This window comes from Bacillus rossius, chromosome 1 (assembly GCF_032445375.1).
Source record: "Bacillus rossius redtenbacheri isolate Brsri chromosome 1, Brsri_v3, whole genome shotgun sequence".
Lineage (NCBI taxonomy): Eukaryota > Metazoa > Arthropoda > Insecta > Phasmatodea > Bacillidae > Bacillus > Bacillus rossius.
Window position 1 is genome coordinate 177,539,281 of NC_086330.1, and position 24,525 is coordinate 177,563,805.

At 39.4% G+C, this 24,525-nt stretch overlaps 1 protein-coding gene across 1 annotated transcript in view; it reads left to right on the forward strand.

Moving 5' to 3' along the window:
- The window catches only part of LOC134527121 (uncharacterized), a 130,287-nt gene extending 113,023 nt beyond the window's left edge, over nt 1-17,264 (forward strand). The window contains exon 9 of the mRNA XM_063359491.1: nt 17,040-17,264. Within this exon, the coding sequence (XP_063215561.1) occupies nt 17,040-17,094 (55 nt within the window). The 3' untranslated portion in view covers nt 17,095-17,264. The remainder of the gene's footprint in view (nt 1-17,039) is intronic.
- Nucleotides 17,265-24,525: the final 7,261 nt, after the last annotated feature.

Genomic DNA, 24,525 nt, shown 5'->3' on the forward strand with positions numbered 1-24,525 from the left:
ATTGCAAAATTAAACTTCTGTGAAACGTATGCTTTGTTTTGTCCATTATTTCTCATCCTTGCAACCACAATGTGCCACCGCGAAGCGTGGCAGGGTACAGCTATAACACTATAAAAATCTTAATTTTTTGCGATTTTCCCGGGACATATTATCGTTAAACACTTATGCGATTTATGGGGTCATAATCAGTCATAACGTTAAAATATATTAGCACTTTAGCGCACATATTCTATGTAATTTATTTTTAACATATTGTTTAGTCAAAATATCTATTTTAGAAGTTAAACTTCTTTTGGCACGATGAGAGTATAATTTCAAAGGCCAAATTGAATGCAAAATTTACGTGAAACATTGTTGTTAAACGTTTTTGACGCGAAAATGCCGAAGAATAGGTACTTGGTCAAAGTGATATGGAGAGAGCACTATAATATATACGTTTCTGGGTTCAGTTATGTTCTCCTCATAGTGCGATGATTCGTCGTCCGTAAAAATAAAAAATAGAAATGAGCGAAATAGATTAATAAAGAATAAGACAGAGAGTGTGTGCATACTCTTATTTCAGAAAAAAAAAATATATATATATATAGGTATCCTATACAGTCAGCTGTGAATGCCTTGAATTGTATATTTGCTACCAGCACGCTCGCGTACCTCCTTGTTCGAGCAGCAGCGTAGAGGGCGCTTTTCAGACAGTCCCTGAATTTCATGCATGCTACCTGTTATGAATTTCATATTTCATTCAGAGAATTGGCGTTTTCCAAATAGAAGAATTATTTGAAGAAACACTAACATGCACAGTTTTTCTTTATGGTGTGAGTTTCAAAAGTGAGTAATATTTATTAATAATTAATTATTATTAGTTCATCAATAATTATTGATATCCTAAACAGTTATTTTTAAGCGAATAAAAATTGTATCTCATGTTCATTAATAAATTTTTTTAAATCAAAATACTCTTAAATTTAAGCAAGGTTAGGATTATTAAATACTTGAAAAAGAAACCCACGCATAGTTATTTTCATAAAATTGTCTTACTTTCTCTCTCTCTCTCTCTCTGCCATTTTACTACTTACGATATACTTACCAGTCGAGGTTTGAATTGCCAAAAGTGGTTCACATATATCACGTGTACTGAGTTATAAGCACTTTTTTTTTTGCTCAGCATTTGAAAGAGTAACAAAAATTTAGCCACAAACCTAAGGAATAAGACTCGGCTACCCTGACAGGCTATACATGTTTTCGGGTATATAATATACAGCGACAGATGAGATGCACAGCTACCCTCACCCTCCTTGCGCGTATAACTGCACCTGACTGGCATAAAAAAAAGTGGCCTCCCGTTACGATCACAAAGAGACAAAATAAATTACGTGATATGGGCCTACTTGATTTATACCTCCCTTTTTCTTATTTTCAATTTATAATATACAGAAAATGTTTAATGTTTCAGCAACTGGTTTATTTGAACAGATAGAAAAGATTTGCGGCCAAACAGAGAAAAAGTTATTTTTTCCTTTCTCGCCCAACCAGTTGTCTATGCTGAGGTGGATATAGCCTATTTAAATTGAGAATTCTTTCACTACAATTATTAGTGGTCTTACTTACTATGTTTGTTAAAATTAAGTTTATTTTGTACGATATATGTATAGAAGAGTACGACTTCAAGTACAAAATATATTTTAACTGTGAAAACAGATTTGTCCATTTAAGTTCAATATAGATCTAAACAGTAGAGACAAGAGACAAAATTCTTCATACCAAACAAAATTAAAAAAGATAAGTCATAATTTCTCCCGTTGTTTTTTAGAACTATTACTCTTTCAGCTGTCTAGTTGACATCTTCACTTCAAAGACATATTCATAAATCATATTAAAAACAAATGTAAAAGAAAAGTATGTATTAAAAACATACGCAGTTAAAAAGTAAACGGTCAATCTTAAATGTAAAATTAAAATGCATATAATTTTAATAATTGCACCTGAAAAGTTTATGTAAATGTTTGTTCCAACTACAAAAATAAATACCCCAGACGATATAAGGTTCTGTAACCAAGTCATTATTGAAGAGGAGAGTTCCAGCTGCGCTTCGGAGGAGGACGGACGTGTCCCGGAGCCACTCTTCGAGATCTTAAATCTAAGATGTGTGTAGCACTTATCAGTGCTACCCAGCTGCGATACAGAAAGGTAGCCTGTGCATCCAGTGTGTGCAGGCAGCTAGTAAGTAACGGTATTATTAACGACCGACGAGCTCTGAGACACCCGGGGAGTTAGATCCCCTGTAGCCTAGCCTGAACCCGGCTAACTTAGCCCCGGGGGACGGTCAGTGGGTGCTCGCGAGTGTAAGGCAGTGACGTGAACAAACATGACTGACATGGACGAAACTGCGTTCTCTCTTCAGGAGAAATACAATCAAGGCTACTGGAAGACAGTCGCCACAAAGAAAGCGAAGAGGTCACACCACGAGATGGCGGCCTCTACCTCCGCCGAGCAGACGGGCACCCCCCCCCCTCCAGCCACCCACCTCCCCTCATTGCAGCCGACTGCGGCAGCTACCAAGGCCCCTAGCGTCAAGCCATTCTTCGTGTTCCTTGACCAGGAACATCAGTATCCGTGTGTGTAGCATGCGCTGAAACACGCACTGACAGAGCGTTTCTCGTGCGTCAACCGCGGCAGGGACGAGATAATGGTGCACACCGCCAGTATCCAAGACTACCAGCGCGCGACTAAGGCTCTTCAGACCATTGGGGCAGAACGCTCAGTGCTTCTGCAACAACACGAAGTTCCCAAGAAATTCGTTTTGCGTGGCGTGCATCGCCACACTCCGTCGGACTTTCTCCAGGAGGAGTTCGCAGCAATGAATATGCCTGTCCAGAACCACTGGTTCCTGGAAAACAGGCAAAAGCGAGTTAAGTGCGATGCTCTCGTCATCGAGGTGTCGCAATCGTGGGACAGCGAAAGGATCCAGTCGCTGCGCGAATTTTCTGGAATGCGGATCCGCGTGGATGATTACCGAAGACCTAAGGGACCCTCCCAATGCAGCAAATGCCAGCTTTTTAATAATTTTGGCAAGGGATGCTGTGCGGCAGTAGTCTGCAGATGGTGCAGCGGCCCACACAGTGCCACAGACTGCCCGCACGGAGGCCAGCAGGAGCACAAGAAATGTGATCACTGCAACGAACAGCACTGCGTCAATTACAAAGGGTGCAGTGCCTACAAGAAGGAGAACCGCAGACACATTCCCCCTCAAGAGCGCAAGAAACGGGAGCAGCAGTCTTGCCGTGACTTGCGCGACAACAGGCGAGCAGCAGAACAGCCACCGCCCCAGCAGCGAGCCCCACAGGGCCACCACGGACCCCCGAGACCCAACCCCTGGGGCCCTCCGCCACCGAGCTTCAGCCAGTACCTGGCACAGGCCAGCGGGAGCCGGTTCACGCCTCTTCAGCAGCGCTGGGAGCCCAGCCACAATGAGCTGGACGACCCAGTATTAGCCAACAACCCATGGCAGAAGAGGAGGGGGTTCAAGAAGAACCGCACGGGCCACAAGAATGGCCAAGGCAAGCCCTCACGCCCCACCCAGGACAGGCCCCAACAAGCCTGCCCAGGACAAGCTGGTTGCAACCAGGCTTGCCCTAACCCCGCCCACCCAGCCGCAGGCCGCACCTGAGGCCACCATGGCAGTTGACACAGCACCTGCGCTGCCGACTGCCCAACCGACACCATCCACTAGCGCCCAGACACCAGCTCTCGTGGACATTCAAGAAGCCCTGCAGGCAAATGAAGCCATTAGGGGCAACGCCCCTTGCAGATTGCCATCGGCCCTCTGTGCCAGCTACTGGTAATTTGGCTAAACCCAGCTAAACCCATAGCTGACAAAATCCGTGCCACCATGGATTGTATATGCGCGCTTGCCGACACCATCCATAACAGCGACTAATCTGGTCCCGAGTTGCGTCACACCCCTGGCCAGTAGTCTTAAGTTACCGGAATTAATAAACCATCTGAATAAATGTAAAATAAAAATAGTTGCCATAAACGAAACATATTTAACACCGACCGACAGACTGACTATTCTTAATTATTTCATTTATAGGCGCGACCGAGATGCTAGAGGCGGCGAAGTAGCCCTTGCAGTCCATAACAGTGTCAAACACTCTGATTGACAGCTCCCTGATTTTCAAAATCTAGAGGCAATTGGAATTAATTTAACCATAAACCGCCAACAGATTTAACTGATCTCTATGTACGCTGTCCCTGGTAGGTCCCTCAGTGTGGCGGATCTGGACGCCCTGTATGGGGCGGCCCCGAGCTTCCTCGCTGTAGGCGACATAAATGCCAAGCACTTAGAGTGGAACTGCAGGCGCACTACAGCGAACGACAGGCTACTCTATACTCACAAACTTAACAGAGACTATCATGTAAATACTCCTTCCGAGCCCACACATGACTTCTGTAGACTAAATAACTTGCCCGATATTTTAGATTTCGCCCTTAACAAGCGTGTCAACACGGGATTCGAACTCGAGGTTGTACACGACATGTCATCGGACCATTCCCCAGTCCATTTGATCTTCGATGATGCAAACATAGACTCAAACCCACCACGTAAAATCAAGGACTATAGAAATGTGGACTGGCAACGCTTTAAAAATTACTTAACAATAAATCTCCCTGACGCGGCCGAAATTAACATTGAAAATGGCGATAGCTAAAATTCCGTGATACTAAAATTTAACTGAGAAAATCCAGGATGGTATCAGCCAGTGCATCCCATAAAAGGAGGTTAGGCTAGCGCACGACGAGCTGCCAAAGTACATCCGCAGCTTGATTTCACAAAAAAAATCGACTGCGGTGTGAATACACACGGCGCCGTACACAACAGACGAAACGCCGAATAAACGAGTTACAAACAGTCATATCCGACGAAATTTCACTCTGGCGAAGTAGCCAGTGGGAAACAAAAATCGCGAGACTTGAAACCCAGGACGGAAGCGCCTGGACAAAAACGAAGCGAATTTTAAACAAATCGGATAAAATCCCGCACCTTGAAACAAACAATGGCGTAGCTTTCCAACCCCGGCACAAGGCCCAAGCATTCGCCAACACATTTACCATGAACTCCGCGTTAAATTGTGACTGCCTACAGTCTTTGCGCCTATGCTAACTCAGGCGCAAGAAATAAAGCGAGGTATCAAAAAAATTAAGCCGCGAAAAGCTCCCGGGAACGACGGCATACAGGCTGTTGTTCTCAAACAACTCCCGAATGAAACACTCGAATATCTAGCGGAATGCATAAATGCAACATTTAGGCTAAATATTTTTTCCCTCCCAGTGGAAAGAAGCTAAAGTTATAGTCTTCCACAAACCGGGTAAAAACAAAACGCTGCCCCAGAACTACCTGCCAATCGGTCTACCTAGTACTGTGTCTAAAGTCGTGAAGAGTATTATACTACACCGACTTAACCGACACATTTAAATAATAACAAACTGCCAAAAGAACCGTTCGGCTTTCGCAGTACGCATTCGACAGTGCATCAGCTAGTGCGCCTAACAGAAGAAATTACAAGCGCATTTAACGTACAAGACTACGTAGTTGCTACGTTTATAGACGTAGAAAAAGCCTTCGACAGAGTATTTCGTGCGGGGCTAATCTACAAACTCTACCAAACAGGATTCCCGGACTGCTATATCAAGCTAGTCGCGTCATACTTAGCAGACAGAATGTTTAGAGTGTTTACTGAAGGAGCTCTATCAGACCTAAAACAAAAAAGAGCAGGTGTACCACAGGGAAGTATATTAGGCCCTGTACTCTTTAATCTATATGTCAGTGACATGCCACTTACCGCACACCGCCTAGTGAAGCTGGGCTACTATGCCGTATAGCAGGTCTCACAACATCCAGCTAGCTACAAACAGATTACAAGTCGCGCTCACCGAGTTCCAACACTGGTGCACGACCTGGCGAATCAAAGTTAATACAACTAAGTCCGAAGCTATTGTGTTTACTCGCAAACGCATTACACCCGTTGACAACAGGCCACACATTAGTTTGTTCAACGAAAACATTCCCCACAAAGACGTAGTTAAATACCTACGCGTCCACATGGATAGAAAACTACTCTGGCGCCACCACATAGACACCAAGCGAGCGCAAGCACAGACTAGAATAAGCTCACTATACCCAGTTATGAGTAGGCGACGTGGCAGCAAGGTTAAAACCTGCCTACTGCTCTACAAAGATCTCATTAGCCCTATCATCACCTATGCCGCCCCTGTCTGGGCAACAGCAGCCCCTACACACTTACTTAAAATACAGCGAATTCAGAATAAGTGTATTCGAATCGCTACAGACGCTCCAGTAGTATGCTGTCCTGTAGAAGCTTTGCATCGTGCAACCGAGTCGGAAACTTTGCAAGATTTTTACATTAGAACCACACAAACCTTTTATGAAAAGTGCGTAAATAGTTCGAACCCACATGTTTCTTCGCTCGGGAATTATGATCCAGACGTGACACAGAAATACAAACGTCCAAAATCGTTTCTCGCGCACCGCCCACCGTAGTGGCGCGAGATTGGCCGAGCAGCCGGCCAATCACAGCCGAGCTGCCTGGCGAGAGAATTCCGCCCATAACACTCGTATTGCTGGCAGTTCGTCGTAGCATGGTAATTTAGAACACACACATTAGAGTAAGCATTGTTACTAGCATAGATACCACGCTGCGCAGAGTCCCTGGTTAACAGACAAGTCATACTCCATCTACGTAGGGAGGCGGTCTCAGTGTGGCAATGCGTGGCATATTAGAATAAGAATGTTACAATAAGTAATGCACCTAGCTAGATACCATTCTGCGCAGAGTCCCTGGTTAACAGGCTAAACATACTCCATCTGCGTAGGGAGGCGGTCTGCAGTGTGGCAATGCGTGGCATGGTCGAAGCATATTACGATAGGCAGTTACCTAGTAATAATATACTTATATTTATGTATAGATTGGAGTAGTATGTAAATGACGGTCCTGCGCCAGACGCCAGGTGCTGGAGCCGGGAGCCGGTCCGCCATCTTTGATTCTGACGTCATGGTGGCCATCTTAGACTCAAACATTCCTCAAAAGTGACTCAAAATTACTCAAAATTCCAAAAATATTCCCATTTTGAGGGGAAAATACTCGTTTTCTTACACAAAAATTCATAAATTAGGATTTCAAAACACCTCAAAAGACTTAGAAATAACACAAAATCCTAAAAGAGGTTTAAGCATCCATATCTACAGCCTCCAATAAGCCTCTGACGTCATCATTGCAATTGTGTTCTGGAAGCTTCGTAATCTTGTAGCCTCGCGATCACATAACCATGTAGACTTGCAATCGCATAGTCTCGTAACCACATGACTCGTAGTCGCGTAGTCATGATGCCTTGGAGCCTCGTAGACTTGTAGCTACATAATCAAGTAGCCTTGTAATCTTATAACTTAATGCTGTTGGAGCATTTGGAGCAAAATAGAAAATTCCTTCGAAGACAGATGCGGCAATTGGAGCCTTGCAGACTTGTTGCTATGTAACAAAGTAGCCTTGTAATGTTATAACATAATGCTGCTGGAGCAGTTAGAGCCAAAGAGAAAATTCAGCCGAAGATAGATGTCGCAATTGGAGCCAAGTAGACTTGTAGCTCCGTAGTCAAGTACTCATGTAGACTTGTAGTCCTGTATCCTCGCAGTCTCGTAAACTTGTGTTCTAGAAGCTTCGTAGCTCTGTAGCCTCGCAGTTTCGTAAACTTGAAGACACGTAGCCTTGTACCCTCATAGTCTCTTAGACTCGTAGCATTCTAGCCAAATATCATTGGAGCTGTTGAAGCAAAAGGCAGTTGGAGCCAATGACTGTTGGAGCCAATGACTTTTGGAGCCAAAAGACTGTTGGAGTCAATGACTGATGGAGCCAATGATATACATGGAACTAAAAACTGATGGATTCATATACTGATGAAGACATTATATCCTAACAACTTAACATTGGCGATCGCATCCTACCGAGTTGAATGTACGTGAGAATGTACCTCCTTTTCGTTAAATGAGCTTTCGTTTTGTAGAATGTGCTTCCTTTTAGTTGATGGTGCTTCCAAAATGTGTTGCCTTTTAGTTTATGGTGCTTCCATAATGTGCTGCCTTTTTTTTAATTGTGCCTCCAAAATGTGCTGCCTTTTTGTTGATGGTGCTTCCAAAATGTGCTACCTTTTTCGTTGAATGGGCTTCTCTTTTTTTTTTTTGGACTCTAGTATTATATTAAATGGTTCGTGATTTGATTAGCGTATTATTCCATCCGATGCATGTATATAAGCGAGTCCTAGACAGCAGTTCGCTCAGATTGTTACTGTCGTCGATGGTGTAAGGATCACCTAGTTTGTATATTCTGGTGCATAAGTCGCGTGATTACCTGTTCCTGTGAACTCGATGGCATCTTTACCGACTTTAACGTTGAACTCGATGGAGGTTGTACCATCGTCTATGGCAACCTTGACGTCAGCGACGACGGTGGTGGAGCATATCCCGTTGGCAACGACGACGTAAACATTGGAGGAGATTTCAACAGTCGCGGTACCACCAGCAGAAGAGAGCTTAATGACTACAGAGCTGGCTGCGCAGGAAACCATGATGAACGCCGTTACGACCTCGATGGAGACTTCAATGTCTGGTGATTCGACAACAAACAACGAACATCGATGCCGTTACTGCGACAAGATTTTCTCAAACAACAGCAATGCTCGACGACACGAGAAGAGAGAATGTGCTAAGAACCGTTATCGAAAAATGTTTGTTTGTGAAATATGTCGCAAGCAATTTACAAGAAATGCTAATTTGCAGCAACACTTGGAGACATGCAAAGGACCTGTTGCGCGGCAGAAAGTAAAGGTTTCTATACAACAGCGAATGATTGATGTGCATAAGAGTATGCCTGGAAATGGTACAACTGCAGTAACGTCAGTATCTGGATCGAGTCTGAAAGGCTCGTCTTCATCACCGCGGTATCCTTGTGGCTACTGCGATATGACGTTTGCATTTGCTCATGATGTACGGAGACATGAGAGGAGTAAATGTACGAAGAATCCTTCTCGCATGAAGTTTAGCTGTGATAAGTGCCATAAATGGTTTACTCGAATTGATAATTTGCGCCGACATGCGAAAAACTGTAAAGGTGAAGTCCGTGCGTCTACTGCTGAACTACCTGCAGAAATTTCGACTCCTCGCTTTAGATTGGCGACTCGAAAGCGTACAAGCAAAAAAACAGATGCGCAGCAACCGATTGCTATGGCATCTGGACATGGAACTAAACCTAAGACTGTGATCAGTGCTCTACATGTGATGATAATGGTTTCTACTTGGCGCAGTCTGCATTTCGTGGAACATTGAAAGACTACTATTATCTAAATACGTTTAGTGAGTAGAAAGACATTTGTAATTTTCTTGACGATATCAGACAGAACATAATTATTCAGCTTACTGATGATGTAGCAACAAACGTACCTTTGAAATATAACTTGTGGTTGGACTGTATATATGGAAAGCTATATCCGTTCGATGATAAAGTGAAGAAGTGTGCATTCAAGGCATCGGCTGCAGTAATTTACAGTTCTAACGATGTGAAGCAAACTGTTAAACACGGTATCCAGAAACTCTATCAAGAAGAGGAGGTCTATGTCTGTAAAGGATCTGGTTGGTCTCTGTCTAGTATAAAACGATTTGAGCTAAGAATTAGTCATTTCGTGCCTATGCAGGGCTAAATGATTATAAGAGTGCTAGCTTTCGCAAGTGATCCTGTAGTAGAATAGAAATTATGTAATAAAAATTGTTTGTAAAAGAACTTGCGGTGTTTTATTTCTCGAACCTGACACTTTTCTGGTATTTAAATTAATTTTTTTTGTCCATAGATCTAACCAAGTATCGATTTAATATGTAAAGTAATGTGTGATTTTTTAAGATGAATTTTGGAATCTTTCCCGAATGTCTAGGTCAATACATACAAATATCCAAGATGGTGGCTGTAATGGCCTATAGGATGATTTTTGATTTGGAAACTATGCTTCTTTTAGGACTTTGATCATTATTTATTGAAATTGATATTTTTTCATAAAATTACATTTTTTTGCATCGCCCAGGGATCGAACCACGGACATGAATCAATTGAATCAATCAGTACATTTATTGTCAATTTATTTGATGAATTTTAGATTTTTTTCCGAATCTCTATCATTAAAATTACGGATTTTCAAGATGGCGGACATGGAATCATACTACCTGATGATATATATACTTTGACATAAGTGGTGGGGGTCAGTCTGCCTGAAGCCACCATGAGGGAGGGATCATTCGCCATTTTTATTTTTTTTTTGGCCTTACCGGGTTCGAACCGAGGACTCCTAGCTCCATGCCGTAAATGTATGTTTTTTTTTGTTTTTTTAATAAAATTTTATTAATTGAATTTTTTTATAAATTTAAATTTTTTTTCATTAAAATCGGATAATAAATAAAGATTTTCAAGATGGCGGCCGTAACATAAATTGCAACGGTGACGTCATAATCCAAAATGACATAATCCATGATGACGTCAGTGGCTTATCGGAGGCTGTAGACATGGATGCTTAAGCCTCTATATGGACCATGTGTTTTTTCTAAGGCAAAATAACTTTTGAGGTTTTTCGAAATCCTAATTTTTGAGATTTTTTGGCGGAATGTTTTCCACAAAAATGGAAATTTTGGTGAATTTTGAGGAATTTTGGGGAAATTTTGGCTTAATTTTGGCTAATTTTGGCTAATTTTGAAGGTCAAAGTTCAAGGTCAAGTTCAAGGTCACGGTCATCCAAGATGGCCACCGTGACGTCACAATCCAAGATGGCGGACCGACAATCACAATCCACACAATCCACACCCTGAACCCTGTGCCCGGAGCAGTGGCGGTTATTGCATTAGAGCACACTCGCACGTGAACCCCCTCGCCTCATTTAAATAGGCGCCTACTGTAATACTTAAATATCATACACATCGAATAATAAATAAATACAACCCATTTAGTCTTATAACCATTAGCAATATTTTCCAAAACCGCCGCTATAGAGTAAGCGCAGCTTGCTGGGATCGCACGTGCGATGGTTGCTAGGCGGGCGACGCACAGTGGGAGATTTGCCCGAAAATGTGGTCAAAAATACAAAAACCAATGTTTTTTCATACAAACTTCATTATAGGGGTTTTCGAGGTCGCTGATTACGAATTTAATGTTAAAATCAATTAGTTAATGGCGATTCATCTTATAGAGGCTAAAATAACAAAAAATACATATAATTTGTAGTCTATAATATGCATATTAAATGTTTGTAATTTTATTGAAAATTGCTCATCATTGTAAATAACATTTTGTATGTAACAGATATCTCATTCCCATTTATTGTTACAGTCAGTGGAACAAGTGATTCAATTTGCTGCTCGATATAGTTTTTTTTCTCTTATAATGCATTCAGTGTTTTCATGGAGAATCTGCAGTCTGATTGGCCTACAAAACCTGGGAGATGAAGGCCTCGGATTCTTCCATATAACAATTTCGTCCCGAGATTTCAGTTCAGAAGAAACAAGTTGCAATGGTACAAAAGATGTTAAGAACACATTTTCATCCGAATCAGAATCGTTGTTGAATCTTTGCTTGTACTCATTGTGTTCCGAGCTCCCATCACATTCCCATTTACAAATTAAACTTAATGCACGCACATCGTCGGGATGTAAACTTTGTATCACTTCTTCTTTGACTAGTAAAATACGTTGACAGGTGTGATCTAACAGACTTTGAAACTTCACTTCTGCACTTTTCTCAGTAACTGTGATACTCGTACGCGGTGCACAACACCTCGATTTCGCTTCCCTTACTGCTTCATAACTGGGATACAATTTGCAGTTGTGTTTTCGCGCTGTTGATCTAATTACACTGTACTGATGCCTACTCAATTTAGCTTCAGTTATTATAGACAAAGCCTCATCTGCAGATATTGTCTTCTTGACTTGCATACTATATAACGCTTCCGATATTTCGAAGCTCTTGTTGGGGTAGTTGTGGTTATGTCTTTTACTATGTTGGCAGTATCTATATTACCAGATGAACGAAGGCTCATCTGAGTGGCATAAGACAACATCGACATGTCTACATTTGTACGTAGTTGCTCTGTTCTCCTTCGTTTCGTTCGTTCACTACTTGAACAAAATTTCACGGAAGGGCATCCACGTTTCTTTGCCGACTCTCCAGAACTGGGATTACTTACCGGAATACAAATGTTCTTGCTGAGCCATGCTTGATTTTTATTCAGAAAATAGTCAATGTTTCTTGAATATTCTTTACATTTAGTGTTTAGCTTAGAAAAAAACGTGGACAAAGCAGGCCTTGCACTCGCAGGTATTGTTATAATGCAACCCCGTTTCTCAGACAACACTTTCTGTAGGTGTTCCAGACTAGTTCTTATATCTGAAGTTAAAAAGCCCTTCAGCATTAAGAATAGCTCCCTCCTAGTATATGCCAGTTCTTCTTCTCCTGATCCTAAAATGAAAATTTTGCCTGACTGAAATGCAATGGCACTTATTAAAATCATTGGGCGGGTAAAAATGTTCAGATCAGGGAAAGAGGGAAATTGGTTTGCAGTAATGGAGTCCTTTCTTGGATTATTTTTTGTATGAATAGAGTAACATAGATGAAAAACAATTTGGAATATTAAAAACATAATATTCACAAATTATTAATACCATTTTGTTGAATATAATTACAATAGTGTAATAAAATGCACTGATATTTTTATGCCATTCTGTTATAGTGAAAAAATAAAATACCAAAGAAATAGTCAACAAAATTCTACCATAATTAAGATGTCAAAAATTGTTCATTACATTGTGCTGTTTTTGGTGAATTCGTTTACAAGTTCTTTGTTCAGTGCTAATTTGCGTTCGCAACAGTAGACCCTTAGGAATAATGTCTTATTCGCGGGATTCATTCTTGGTTATGGTCGATCCGGAATTTCTTAAGGGGGAAATGTAACTGACTTGGCCCTAGAAAAGCTAGTTTTCTCGGAGTGCTTCCCATTTCACTGTTGTATTCCATTCATGCTTCGATTCTACCCCAAATCATGGTCACTGGCACTGAAGACCTAGGCTGTTAAACTTCGCTCAAATTTCTCAATTGTTGCCATTTCTTCCATCCCATCATTCCATACAGTCTCGTGAACTAATTTAGGAAGTTTCTTCATCTCATTAGATAACAAAAATTGAATTGTAAAACAACACAAGACATAAACTTAATAAATTCCTTATGGGTTTGTGTGTACCCACCCATCATTAAATGGTTATTTTACAGCTGGAAAATCTAAAAGAATTGTCCTTCTTAGTGAACAACTTTGAAGGACTTTAAATTTGTTTCTTACCAGTAGTAAAAAATTCCGTATCAATAAAAAATCGCACTATACCAACACTACATGTGGTTTTCATCAAAGATTTCTGAAAGGCTAGACCACCACTAGTAAACTTCTCCAGACTTTAACATACATCGATGACGATGTCGAGAATGAACTGACAATTAGTGAAACTTATGAAAAAATAAGAAAAAAGGCATCTGGTATTGAACGGGCTATGCACATTGTCGACAATGATGGGTCGGCTTAGACCCGCCATAGCCTCAGGGAGTCGCCACCAGTGCAGCAATGAAGGAAAAAATATCTTACACAAAGGGTAGCACATATTAGCAGCTAGTTATTGTAAATTCGTATTACTAAAACAATAAACTAAACACTCTATTTCGAAAGAAAGGTGCATAATGTGGCATACCCAACTAAAATCCTCGATGTAATATGATAAAACTAAATTTTCATTATGTTCACAAAGTAGCTTTAGAAAATAAAGCAAAAAACATTACAGCTTTATATATAACAACATAAGGCAGCGATATAGACGCCATATCTCCAGGAATTGCATCCATTTTTCAGAACTTAAAAATATCAATTTTTACGGCCGCGACATTCACTTTAGTACAGCATGGAATTATCTTCAACATAGTTAGGTACACCCAACTCACTCTACCCTCACTTGTCATTTTCCGTGAAACCTCAGGATATGGGAATTTCTCATTGCCATATCCGGTTTCCCATGCAGGGATGATCTAACATTACTACCACATCGCCAGTTTCGTCGGGATTTTAAGTTCGCGATTTACATTTTGACCACGTTTTCGGGCAAATCTCCCACTGTGCGACGGCGCGTCGCTTGGCTCGGAGCGACGTGGTGGGGGTAGCTCCCCATAAGCCAGCCTAGGAGCACAGTCCAGTCGTGCGCAACACTATCCTGTGCGCGGCGCGACATTTCTTGTCCTGTTTCTCCCATTTTTTCTCGCTCTTCGAGAATGATGACGGCGCTGTTTGCCATGTGTTATTGTTCTACTTTAGTGCGTTTAGTGCGACGTTTAAAAAGTTTGTTTTAACTACTAAGTTAAGTTACTCGTTATGGCCTTGAGTAAGTTAACAGTCTCGGCATAAAAACACTGTTTTTCTCTAATTTGTCATTGGAAAGGAAAATCTAAATAAAACAAGCAGGCAGGCCAATGCCTAAACTTACTATAGTGCAAGTGACTAAGTCAATAAATAGGGAGTTCAGGAGAGAATTTAAGCAGGACATTTACGAGAAAAACTCGTGGATCTGTGGATGCGAAGAAACCAACCGGCTCTATTGTTTTCCCTGCCTGCTCTTCGCGAAAAGAAGTGGTGAATCTAGTTCTGTAAGTTTTGGCGTCTCAGATTTGTCTCACTTAAGTCAAAAAATAAAGAAGCATGAGAGTGCAGAAACACATTTGAATTCCGTTCGGGAGTTTCATCTTTTGGGGAAATTAGACATTCACCAACAACTTGAGTGTGCCTACCGCTTGAACATTAAACAACATAACGAGCAAGTTACAAAAAATCGTTATGTCTTGTCTAAAATTATAGATTGTATAAACATTTGCGGGGCGTTTGAACTCGCGCTGCGAGGACACGACGAGACACAAGAATCTGCTAATCCTGGAATTTTTAGAGGGTTAATTAACTTTCAGCAGAGTTAGACAAATCTTTGAAAGAACACCTTGCAATTGCAACTGTTTTCAAAGGAACTTGTAAAGAAATCCAAAACGATTTGCTAGATTGTATGCTTAAAGTCTGCCAAGAATACATCAAAAAATTAATTTCATGTGCAAGTTTTGTTTCAATGATTGCAGACGAAACGACAGACATATCATCTTTATTCCAATTGGTTATAGTTTTTTGCTATGTGTTACCTAACGGGCAAGCAGTATAACGATTCTGGCAGTTTGTAAATCCTCCAGGACATGATGCTGCGTCAATCGCAGAATGTATTCGCATTGTTTTGGAAAGTATTGTTGACAAACCCGAGAAATTGATATCACAGAGTTATGACGGGGCTAGTGTAATGAGTGGGCATCACAATGGTGTTCAGGCCATTATTCAAAAAAATTATATATATGCGCATTACGTTCATTGTTCTGCGCATCAGTTGAATTTAATTGTGGCACAATCTACAAGCCAAAACCAACAAGTCCATGTATTCTTTTCCAATTTGAGTAATATAACGAACTTATTTAGCCACTCACACAGAGAATTACTGTTCTTGATGGCGTTGTTGGCAGGATAATTCCTCGTGCTTCTTCTACAAGATGGAATTTTAAGAGTCTTGCTGTTAACACGGTGTACGAGTACAGAAAACAACTAATTGAATGCATGAAAAAAATTGAGTCGTCATGCAAGCAGTCAACAACAATCAATCAGTCGGGAGCTATTCGGCGTATGTTGAATGATCCAGTGTTTGTATTTTGGCTGACAGTTTTTCACAATATAATGCCGCACGTAGACATTTTGTTTAATCAGCTACAAAAAAGGAGCATCGATGCCGATAAAGTCAGGAAACATGTTGACAGTTTTCGACTTTCATTTGAGAAAGAAAGAGAGAATATGGATAAAGTGAGAATGCGAACTGAAATGTCGGTGCCAGAGCAGCATTCTAAAAAAAGAAAGTGGAAGATGTTCATGTAAATAGAACTGTTGCAACCAAGGAAGTATGTGATGTGATTACTAATCAAGTAAAGGAGAGGTTTTATTTCACAACATATTATTCTGCGGTATGCCTTTTTGATCACGTCCGGACCACCCGCTTCAAAAGGGAGGGGGGGGGGTGTTCGGTGATTCTTTATAAAAAGAGCCTAATGCTGTGAACCTCCATTTTCAAAAGGCACCAGCCGCCACTGGCCCGGAGCCTCATTTACATACTACTTACGAATATTCCTTACATTCCTTTTTAAAAAGGTGTTAATTTGTAACTTTTTCTAAAATAATCACACTGTTATTACCTCCCCTAACCCCTTCAACCGATTCATATGCAGGAGCGTCGAGAAAAATTGAAGAAGGAGGATGGGTGTTCAAGATGCCCGGGCACGTGGGAGGCCTGGCTGGGTTCCAAGATTTCTCGATGCCTGAGTTTACCCTGATAGCACGACGAAAATTAAATGCCCATTGCAGATATAATTAACTTGAAAGCTTAAAAGTAACGCAATGTGTTCAGATCATGTATACAGTTATGGTCATGGCATCGAGTGCAGTCTTCAAATTTTTGTATACTGTGGTGTTTCATAATTCGTACAAAAAAATATTGGGACGGATCCCGACCAAATTATTTGACCCCAGGCCTCTAGTCTCTCTCCGCGGCCCTGACCATGTGCTGTTGTTAACAAAGGAGAATCCTTTGCACTGCAAATATTTTAGTCATCTTACTATGTACTAAGAACAATAAACTCACTAGTCTCCTATGTTTTGATCCTTGCATAACATTTGAACCAGTGTCTACTACCTAATTTTTTACAAGTCTTTGCCCCATTTGAAATATTTAAAGAACTTCTTGGGCAAGATAAGCTGCAACATAAGAACATTACAAAAATACTTGCAGACATGGCACAATGTGAAATGATTTAATGTTGTGCTTCCTGTCTCTGTTGCAGGTATGTGGAAGACCATAGCCATGCGTTCACTCTTTCCAGTTTATTTCAAGAGTGATATATAAATTTGAGGAAGACTTCACTTTCTTGGACCACACACAATTCTTTAAAATATCTGTTGGCTTCGTTTTATTTTAGTTACCATATCTCACAAATTTGTCCGTAAATACGTTTGATTTTTGTTTTCACATGTATAATCTAATAAAATGTTGCTACTGTAGCACCAAATTTTTTAGATGACATTTACTTCATACTTCAAAAAGAGAAGGGGGGTGACCGAAAGATTCCCCCTTTCCGAAGTGGAAAGAGAAGTAGAACGGAAAAACAATATATAAACAAATTTCTGAAGAAAAAATATGTATAAACAGATTGGTTGTCAGTATTTCAACACAGTGAAAGAAAATAACTACAAAATAGAGACACTGTGTCGTATGTGAGAAGTATTATAGTACGTAGCTGAATAGGGAAAATTTTATCAACAACTTAAAAGAGGTAAAATTAAAAAAAACTCCCTTTTCTTTTTTCCTTTTACCATTTTGAGCTAGCTATACCCTTGTCACCATACTAGCTTCATAACAGAACTTTGTCAAAAAAATACTATTCTGCCACTTAATAAAGTGTTAAAAATATAAACAGCATTTCTAATGTGACATCAGCAGAATCATATAAGTGCTTTAGGCAGTCGTATAGCAAATATATTCGGTTCTGAACGGGCCAATTTTCGGATCCAAAACTGATGTAGTTACAAGTTTCCCCGCTAGACAGATCATCTTTCAAAAAGAAGGTACTCGTGGTTCCAAGCTCTCACGCAAGAGCACTGTAGCATCTCTAGTCTCAAGGTCGCACGCTTCGATCATATATATAGTCGCACTCTTCGATCATATATTATATATATATATATATATGCTCGAAGGTCACCATGATTTTTGTATCCCGCATGAATGAGCCCAGGGTTTTCCCTGTGTCTATGCAGGTTTTTCCTGGGCCCAACTTATCTAGTTTTAGTCTAGAATAATCAGTGAGGGGTGTTAGTCATGGCACCAATCGCAGCCATGGCTGGTCAATCCCCTCCTAGCACATGATGCATGCTACCTCTCCTGCATGGTTAACAACCTACATGATTAGAGCGTATAGGCTTGGCCTGAGACGCACTTTGAGTCTTCCCTACCCAGACCTCTCCCGCACACGCATAGCTTTAATTTAGGTTAGGAAAAAAATGGCGCAGTATTTGTCGGCGGTCGTCTCTCGGGGCGCGCGCATCTCTCCTGCGGGCTGTTGGCCGGGATGTGCCCTGCGACGTTTTGAATTACCGAAGGGTTGGAGTTTTTTTCATGCTGCTTATTTTTCGTTTGGTATAACGTTCTTGTCTGAAGATACATTACTTGATTAAATATACGACAGCGCAATAGAAGTTCTTTGTTGTCACAAGTGTCACACCACGATTTAAGGTAGAAATGGTACCTTCTTTTATAAAAATCTTCATTATTCAGGTGAATTTTTTAAAATAATATGTTTCGTAATATTTTCAAAAGATATTCTAGCTTAAAGCTCCTGACTTATATGAGAATGCTGGGTGCTAAAGTTCAATGTCTTTCTTCGGCGTTAGGTGGTTGAAATTTTTTTACAGATGTAGTTCGTATAATATTTAAAGGCTTTCCTCTTTAGACTTACCTTTATATTTTCTGTTAACACCTTATCACACGTTGAGCAACGGAATTTTTTTTAACACATTTTAGCTGTGTAGGCCTACCCTGCTAAAATGTACACTGCATAATCTTACAGTGTTTAACGGAAATTAAAAAATGTTGGGTGTATTGCCGAAACTAGTAAGCGAATACAATTCCACGGTGCATTCTACCACAAAAATGAATCCTTAAGACGTGAAGGACGATCACCTCCTTCAAAAAGTATTTCCAACACGAAGAAGAAAGATCCACGAAAGCCTAAAGCTAACATCGGTAACATTGTGCGAATCTCATAGCAGAAAGCGTCTTCGAAAAAGGTTTCACTGCGAATTGGAGTCCCAAACGTTTCGGTGTGACCCACGTTCGCGAATCAGAGCCTAGGACATAATACCTCGAAGAGCTGGACCACAAGCCTATTCGTGGCGGCTTCTATGCCGAAGAGATTCAGCCTACGATGCATCCCGATACGTAGGCTACTTGGTGGAGAAGATTATAAAACGAAGAAATGGACGATCCTACGTCAAGTGGTGGGGCTTCCCACCTCGCTTTAATTCGTGGGTAGCAGATGCATAAATCGAGAAAAACTAGTGATTTGTTGTTATTCTTGTAGTAGAGTAGAAATTATATAACAATTTATATTTGTAATTTTGTTGGTTTTTCTCGAACATGTCACTTTTATGAAAATTTTAATAAAATTATCTTTATTTGTACTGATCAAGGATAGAACTAAGATCTGTTATCATTTGAATCAATCACTAAATTAATGAGTGATGAATTTTGTAATTTTTTCCGTTATTACTGTTTTAATAATTAAAGAATTCATAATGGCAGCTAATATAGCCGATAAGATGATGAATTTAAAGGTAACAAATAATACTGCACTCTAGAGGATAAAATTTAACTAATAGTGATAACGGCAGCGCACTCCAGCAGGCAAATGTCTTGATGGCCGTGCGGTCAAAGGCGTATTTTTCCAACCCTGAGGTCCGAGCTGGCATGGTCCGAATCACCTCGGTTCCAATGTATTTTGTATAAAAAAAATTAATATGTCTATAAGGACCACAACAGCATTCGCAGGTAATGTGCATACGGCAGTGTTATGCTGGCACTCACTAGTAACAAACAACAGAAACAACGATGTAGGTATCCAAGATGGCAGCCTCCAGCAGAACATAAAAAACCAAGGTGGTGGTCGTGACATGTTCCAAGATGGCTGCCTCCAGCAGACAACAAAGCAGGAGCTGTTTCGTCAGTATCGAAAAAAGGGGCTGTGATGTCAGATACAAGATGGCGGGCGTGACAATAGAATTCAAGATGCTGGCGGTAACAAAAAGTTCAACGTTAGGGGATTGTGGCGCTCGGTGTTAATGTAGCGGCCGTACCGAAAATTGCAATGTTCGGGGAATGGGACGTTCGATTTCAAGATGGCAGAATTTAAGATGGCGACTGAGATCAAGGTCAAGGTATAAGGTTAAGGTCAAATATCAAGGTAAAGTTCAACCAAGATGGCTGCCATGCCGTCAGGCGGTTGGTCATTGAACCCATCCAACCATCCACAACCTGGAACCTGTTTCCAGATGAACATGTATATACTACTTTTAAGCAAGAATACTTTCTTAGGAAGCTTGGCCTTAAGTCGTATTTTCTTTAATGTATCATCAGTATTTGGCAGTGTGGTAAGATCATTAGTCCTACCATTACTACTAAGTGATGCTGCTATTTCCGTGTCACTAAAATAAGTATGACGTTGGACGGAACCCACTAATGAGTCAAACAGAAATTATTAATTATTTATTGTATATTTCCTAACATCTGTGGTGTTCTGCCAAAATGAATGAATTGAATAGTGTAAATTAACCTTACTAGAATCCAAACTGAAAATATTTCTTTGTGTAACTATTTTATCTGTGGTAAAAAAAAGTATGTGATCTCTGTAACATATGGTAGTGTATTATCAAAGTGTTGTTGTATCGTTGACATAACAATCATACAACATATTTGATTCACAGAATTAATAAGTCACACTATAATATAAGTAAATGATTTGCTAATCTAAGATAATTGGAATTCTTTCAGGGATTTTAGTTACTCATCAATTTAAATACAAAGTCGTAATAAAGTTTGTAAAATTAATATTTAGGCAAAGATGTAAATCAGTTACTTCAGATTAAAATAAATTAAAAATTATCTCTACTTTTAAGTTTAGTTCATGTTGAAAGTTACAACAAGCTAAAATTAATTATATATGATTGTGTGCCGTTTAGTAATCAGTCGGTGAGCAAACCTCTGGGTTTCAGTGAAAACATACTACACCAGAATAAACATCTTACTAAATAGTTACTAACTCCAAAATGAATTCCAATCATGTACTACGTCTAAAACTATGTAATACTGGGATCCCGGTATAATATACGATAATTTAAATTAGCCAAATTAATATATATGCAGAATAGGAGTTACAATTTTTAGTTAAACATTCAATTCTTTAAGTCTCTTTGAATGAATAATTGTTGATTAGCGTGGATAGAAATCTCGAACGTAACGACGAAAGTTTATACAGCGACGGGACGGGACTGGGACAAACCAACCTCGGTTTCAGCAAACCACACCAGGGAAAATAGGCAATCCTCGGTGACCACTGCACAGCGCGATCAACGGACAGCGACCTCCATCAATCTCGTTACTGGTAGAAGCAGTCCTTCGCGCACTCCTCTCGAACGGTCTCCTGGGGCTGGTCGTCGGACTGGCTCACGGATCGTCCTTCTCTGGATACTCCATCGTCGCGTTGAAACGTTCTTCCACCTTCCTTCAGTCAGTCGTGGTTGGGCAGGACAGAAGTAGACTCGGGAATCAAATCTTCATTGAATTTGTCGATTATTCTTTAGCAGGTCAATTTGAGATTATCCTCAAAATTATATATTCCTGGTAAGTTCTTTTATACACGTCGATATCCGCAGCTAATGGTTCAGGTCTCGTTGATAATATCTGGTAATTCTTCGTAAATAATTTTATATAAATCCACTTAATTCCTTGCAAATATCTATAAAATCTTCTCCAATTTTCAGCAATCCAGCTTGAATTATTTAATATCGTCATATTTCTTGTAGTAGATTTTTGGAGAATCTAACTTAAAAACGTGCTTACTGACGAACATTCTAAAAGAACATTTTTCTCTATCTTGTTAATAACAACGCGATTCTCTAAATTTTGACAATACATGAACTGTTTGTCCAGAAATTAAGTAATAAAAACTCCTATTCTTTACAAATGCAGAGAAAATGAATTAAAATAAAATTTAAGGTTTATGACCAAAGATAAAATCATAATCATAGACAAAGCAAAATACTTTTCAAATCACACACAATCGCATAAAATAAGCGAACCATAATTTAAACTGATGAAAATGTTAAGCGTGAATAAAATAAATAAACCGATTTCTATAAAGTGTAGAAAATACCTTTATAACGTATTTCGAAATCATTCAGACAATTTATGACTTATGACCTTTGAGAGAGCTAGTTTGTGTGTGGCGTCGTCACATTCAGTAATCTTGATTGTTTCTTGATTTTCAAAGTTTTATTCTATACTAGGATTGTGCATATTCGGAATTGCAAAATAGTTCAAAGAGTTCTTCAGTAAATTTTCGAATTTTTGGTATTAAAATGATCAGCACACATTACATAATGTATTAATGAACTATTTGGAAGTTCCAAAAGCTTTTAGTTTACACTCCTCAAAATCCATTTGAGACATCTAAAAGGAGAAAACCATTTTCATAAAATGTATTCTGTTTGTGCTATGTAGAATTTTTATTTTAACTTTTGAACACAAGGGACACTGTTGCATTGCAACATGTTTTGGTAATAAAATTAAATATAAATTATTACCAACAATTTTAGAATACTGCATTGCAAACATAATTATTTATACTGAGGTATTTTATACTTAAAGTGAAATCAATTTGTTATTAGGTGCTCTTTTTGAACATTAACAATTGTATAATTTTACATTGTTAAACTTAAACGACTGATACATATGCACTCACTGACACATGTAGAGAGAGGTTCACAAATCAGTGACTCGTTCGAAAATGTAAGTGTTGTGTTAGCATGTGTGAAATATATAAAAATAGGATCGTGTATAAAACGTAAAGGAATTATTGACTGTCAAATGTCAGGACTAAATTAATTTACCAGAAACATTTGTTGAAAGCTTTCAAACAAACAATAATTCCACTGAAGGAAGTCTTTAACACCTCATGTTTAAATGAGTACCGCGTTGCTTTCACACCTGTACGATGGCCGAATATGTTTTCAGTATCAAAATATATTTTTTTAATCGTACTAATTTTTAGAATATCTAAGTTTATTCCTTTTTTTTAGATTAAAATTTTAATATTTTTGGGTATAAAGAAAATTTGTTTATGAATACAGGTAAATAAAGGTAGTATTCACTGTATTTTAAACAGGTTTATCTACGTTAGTTTTTTTGAAAAAAAGTTAATTCTTACTGAGGTGGTGGTATGGTTTAGTTTTTTCCACTACGTTTTTATTTTTATTTTTAATTTTTGTACAAAACAAAAGTATGAACTTGTTTTTATTACACTGATCCACTTACAAAGTATATTCTCTGTTTGGTAAATAAACGCACTCTATTTAAGATAATGACTTTTTTTGACAGCGACCATTAGCTATTGACATTTGTAATACCCCAAGTGTCTTAAAGAATAATTAAATAATAAGGTAAAAAGATTTGGAAACTTTGATAACTGAGGCCCTCAATATATAACTATAAAAGTCAACAACAGAGGCGACACTAGGAGCAAACAAAGAAAATTTAGAGACTCCCTACGAATACTTGGGAGTAAAAGGATCGTTATTATATATTAAATAAATAAAAACAACTGTTACGTCTATAGACTTCCTTATTTTATTAATCATTGTTCTTTCTTTTTTTATAGATTGACTTTTCCTTAGTTACATCGGTTTTTTATTGATAAGTGATCTTATTTAAATTCCTCACCATTACACTTATTATATTATATATTTTTTTGAACTTATTGACTATCGGGCCGGCCCTGAACGTTTAACAAAATAACAATACTTAAAAACATGAATGAAATCGACATTGGTAACTTTAAAGGTTGTACATATAGTCCTTGCAAAACATAATATAAACTACTTCTCCTCGAACTGCTTTTTACTGTCCGCTGTCTTACTTGGGTTACACTATTTTTGAGTTCGTGAATAAAAAGATAGAATTATGCGGGTATCACCCGGGGCTGTAGACGGTGATGGAGGTAGTAGGCCTAAAGATGTTGGATTCTGCTCAGGAACCGACTCCAGTGGGTCCTGGCAGAGGATTTTGGCTGCCCCAAACTTGGAACCCTGTCAAAACAGGGTGTTGGTCCTGGCGCTCAGGAGAGGGCGTCTCGTCTCCGCAAACTCGAACCACGATTCGCGGTAGCCACGGAAGTCATCAAGATTAATTAAAAAATAATTTATATAAAAAATACTAAGTTTCTCTACTTTAAACTAAACTACTGACTGGTTAATAATTTTAGCTAGGGACTCCATCCCTCAAGTCTGAGAAGACTACATAATAAACGATGCGATGTCGATGATTCGCCGAAGATCGCAGTTACAAACGGTACCAGTCAGTCAGGAGGCGCGCACCGAAGTAAGTTCAGAGCGGGATATCACCAGAATATCATAAGCGCGGGATCTCTAGAGAATGGGAGGGGGGGTAGGCTCTGAACCGAAAATTACCGAGCCCACCCGAAGGTGTCCGGCATAAAAAAAATA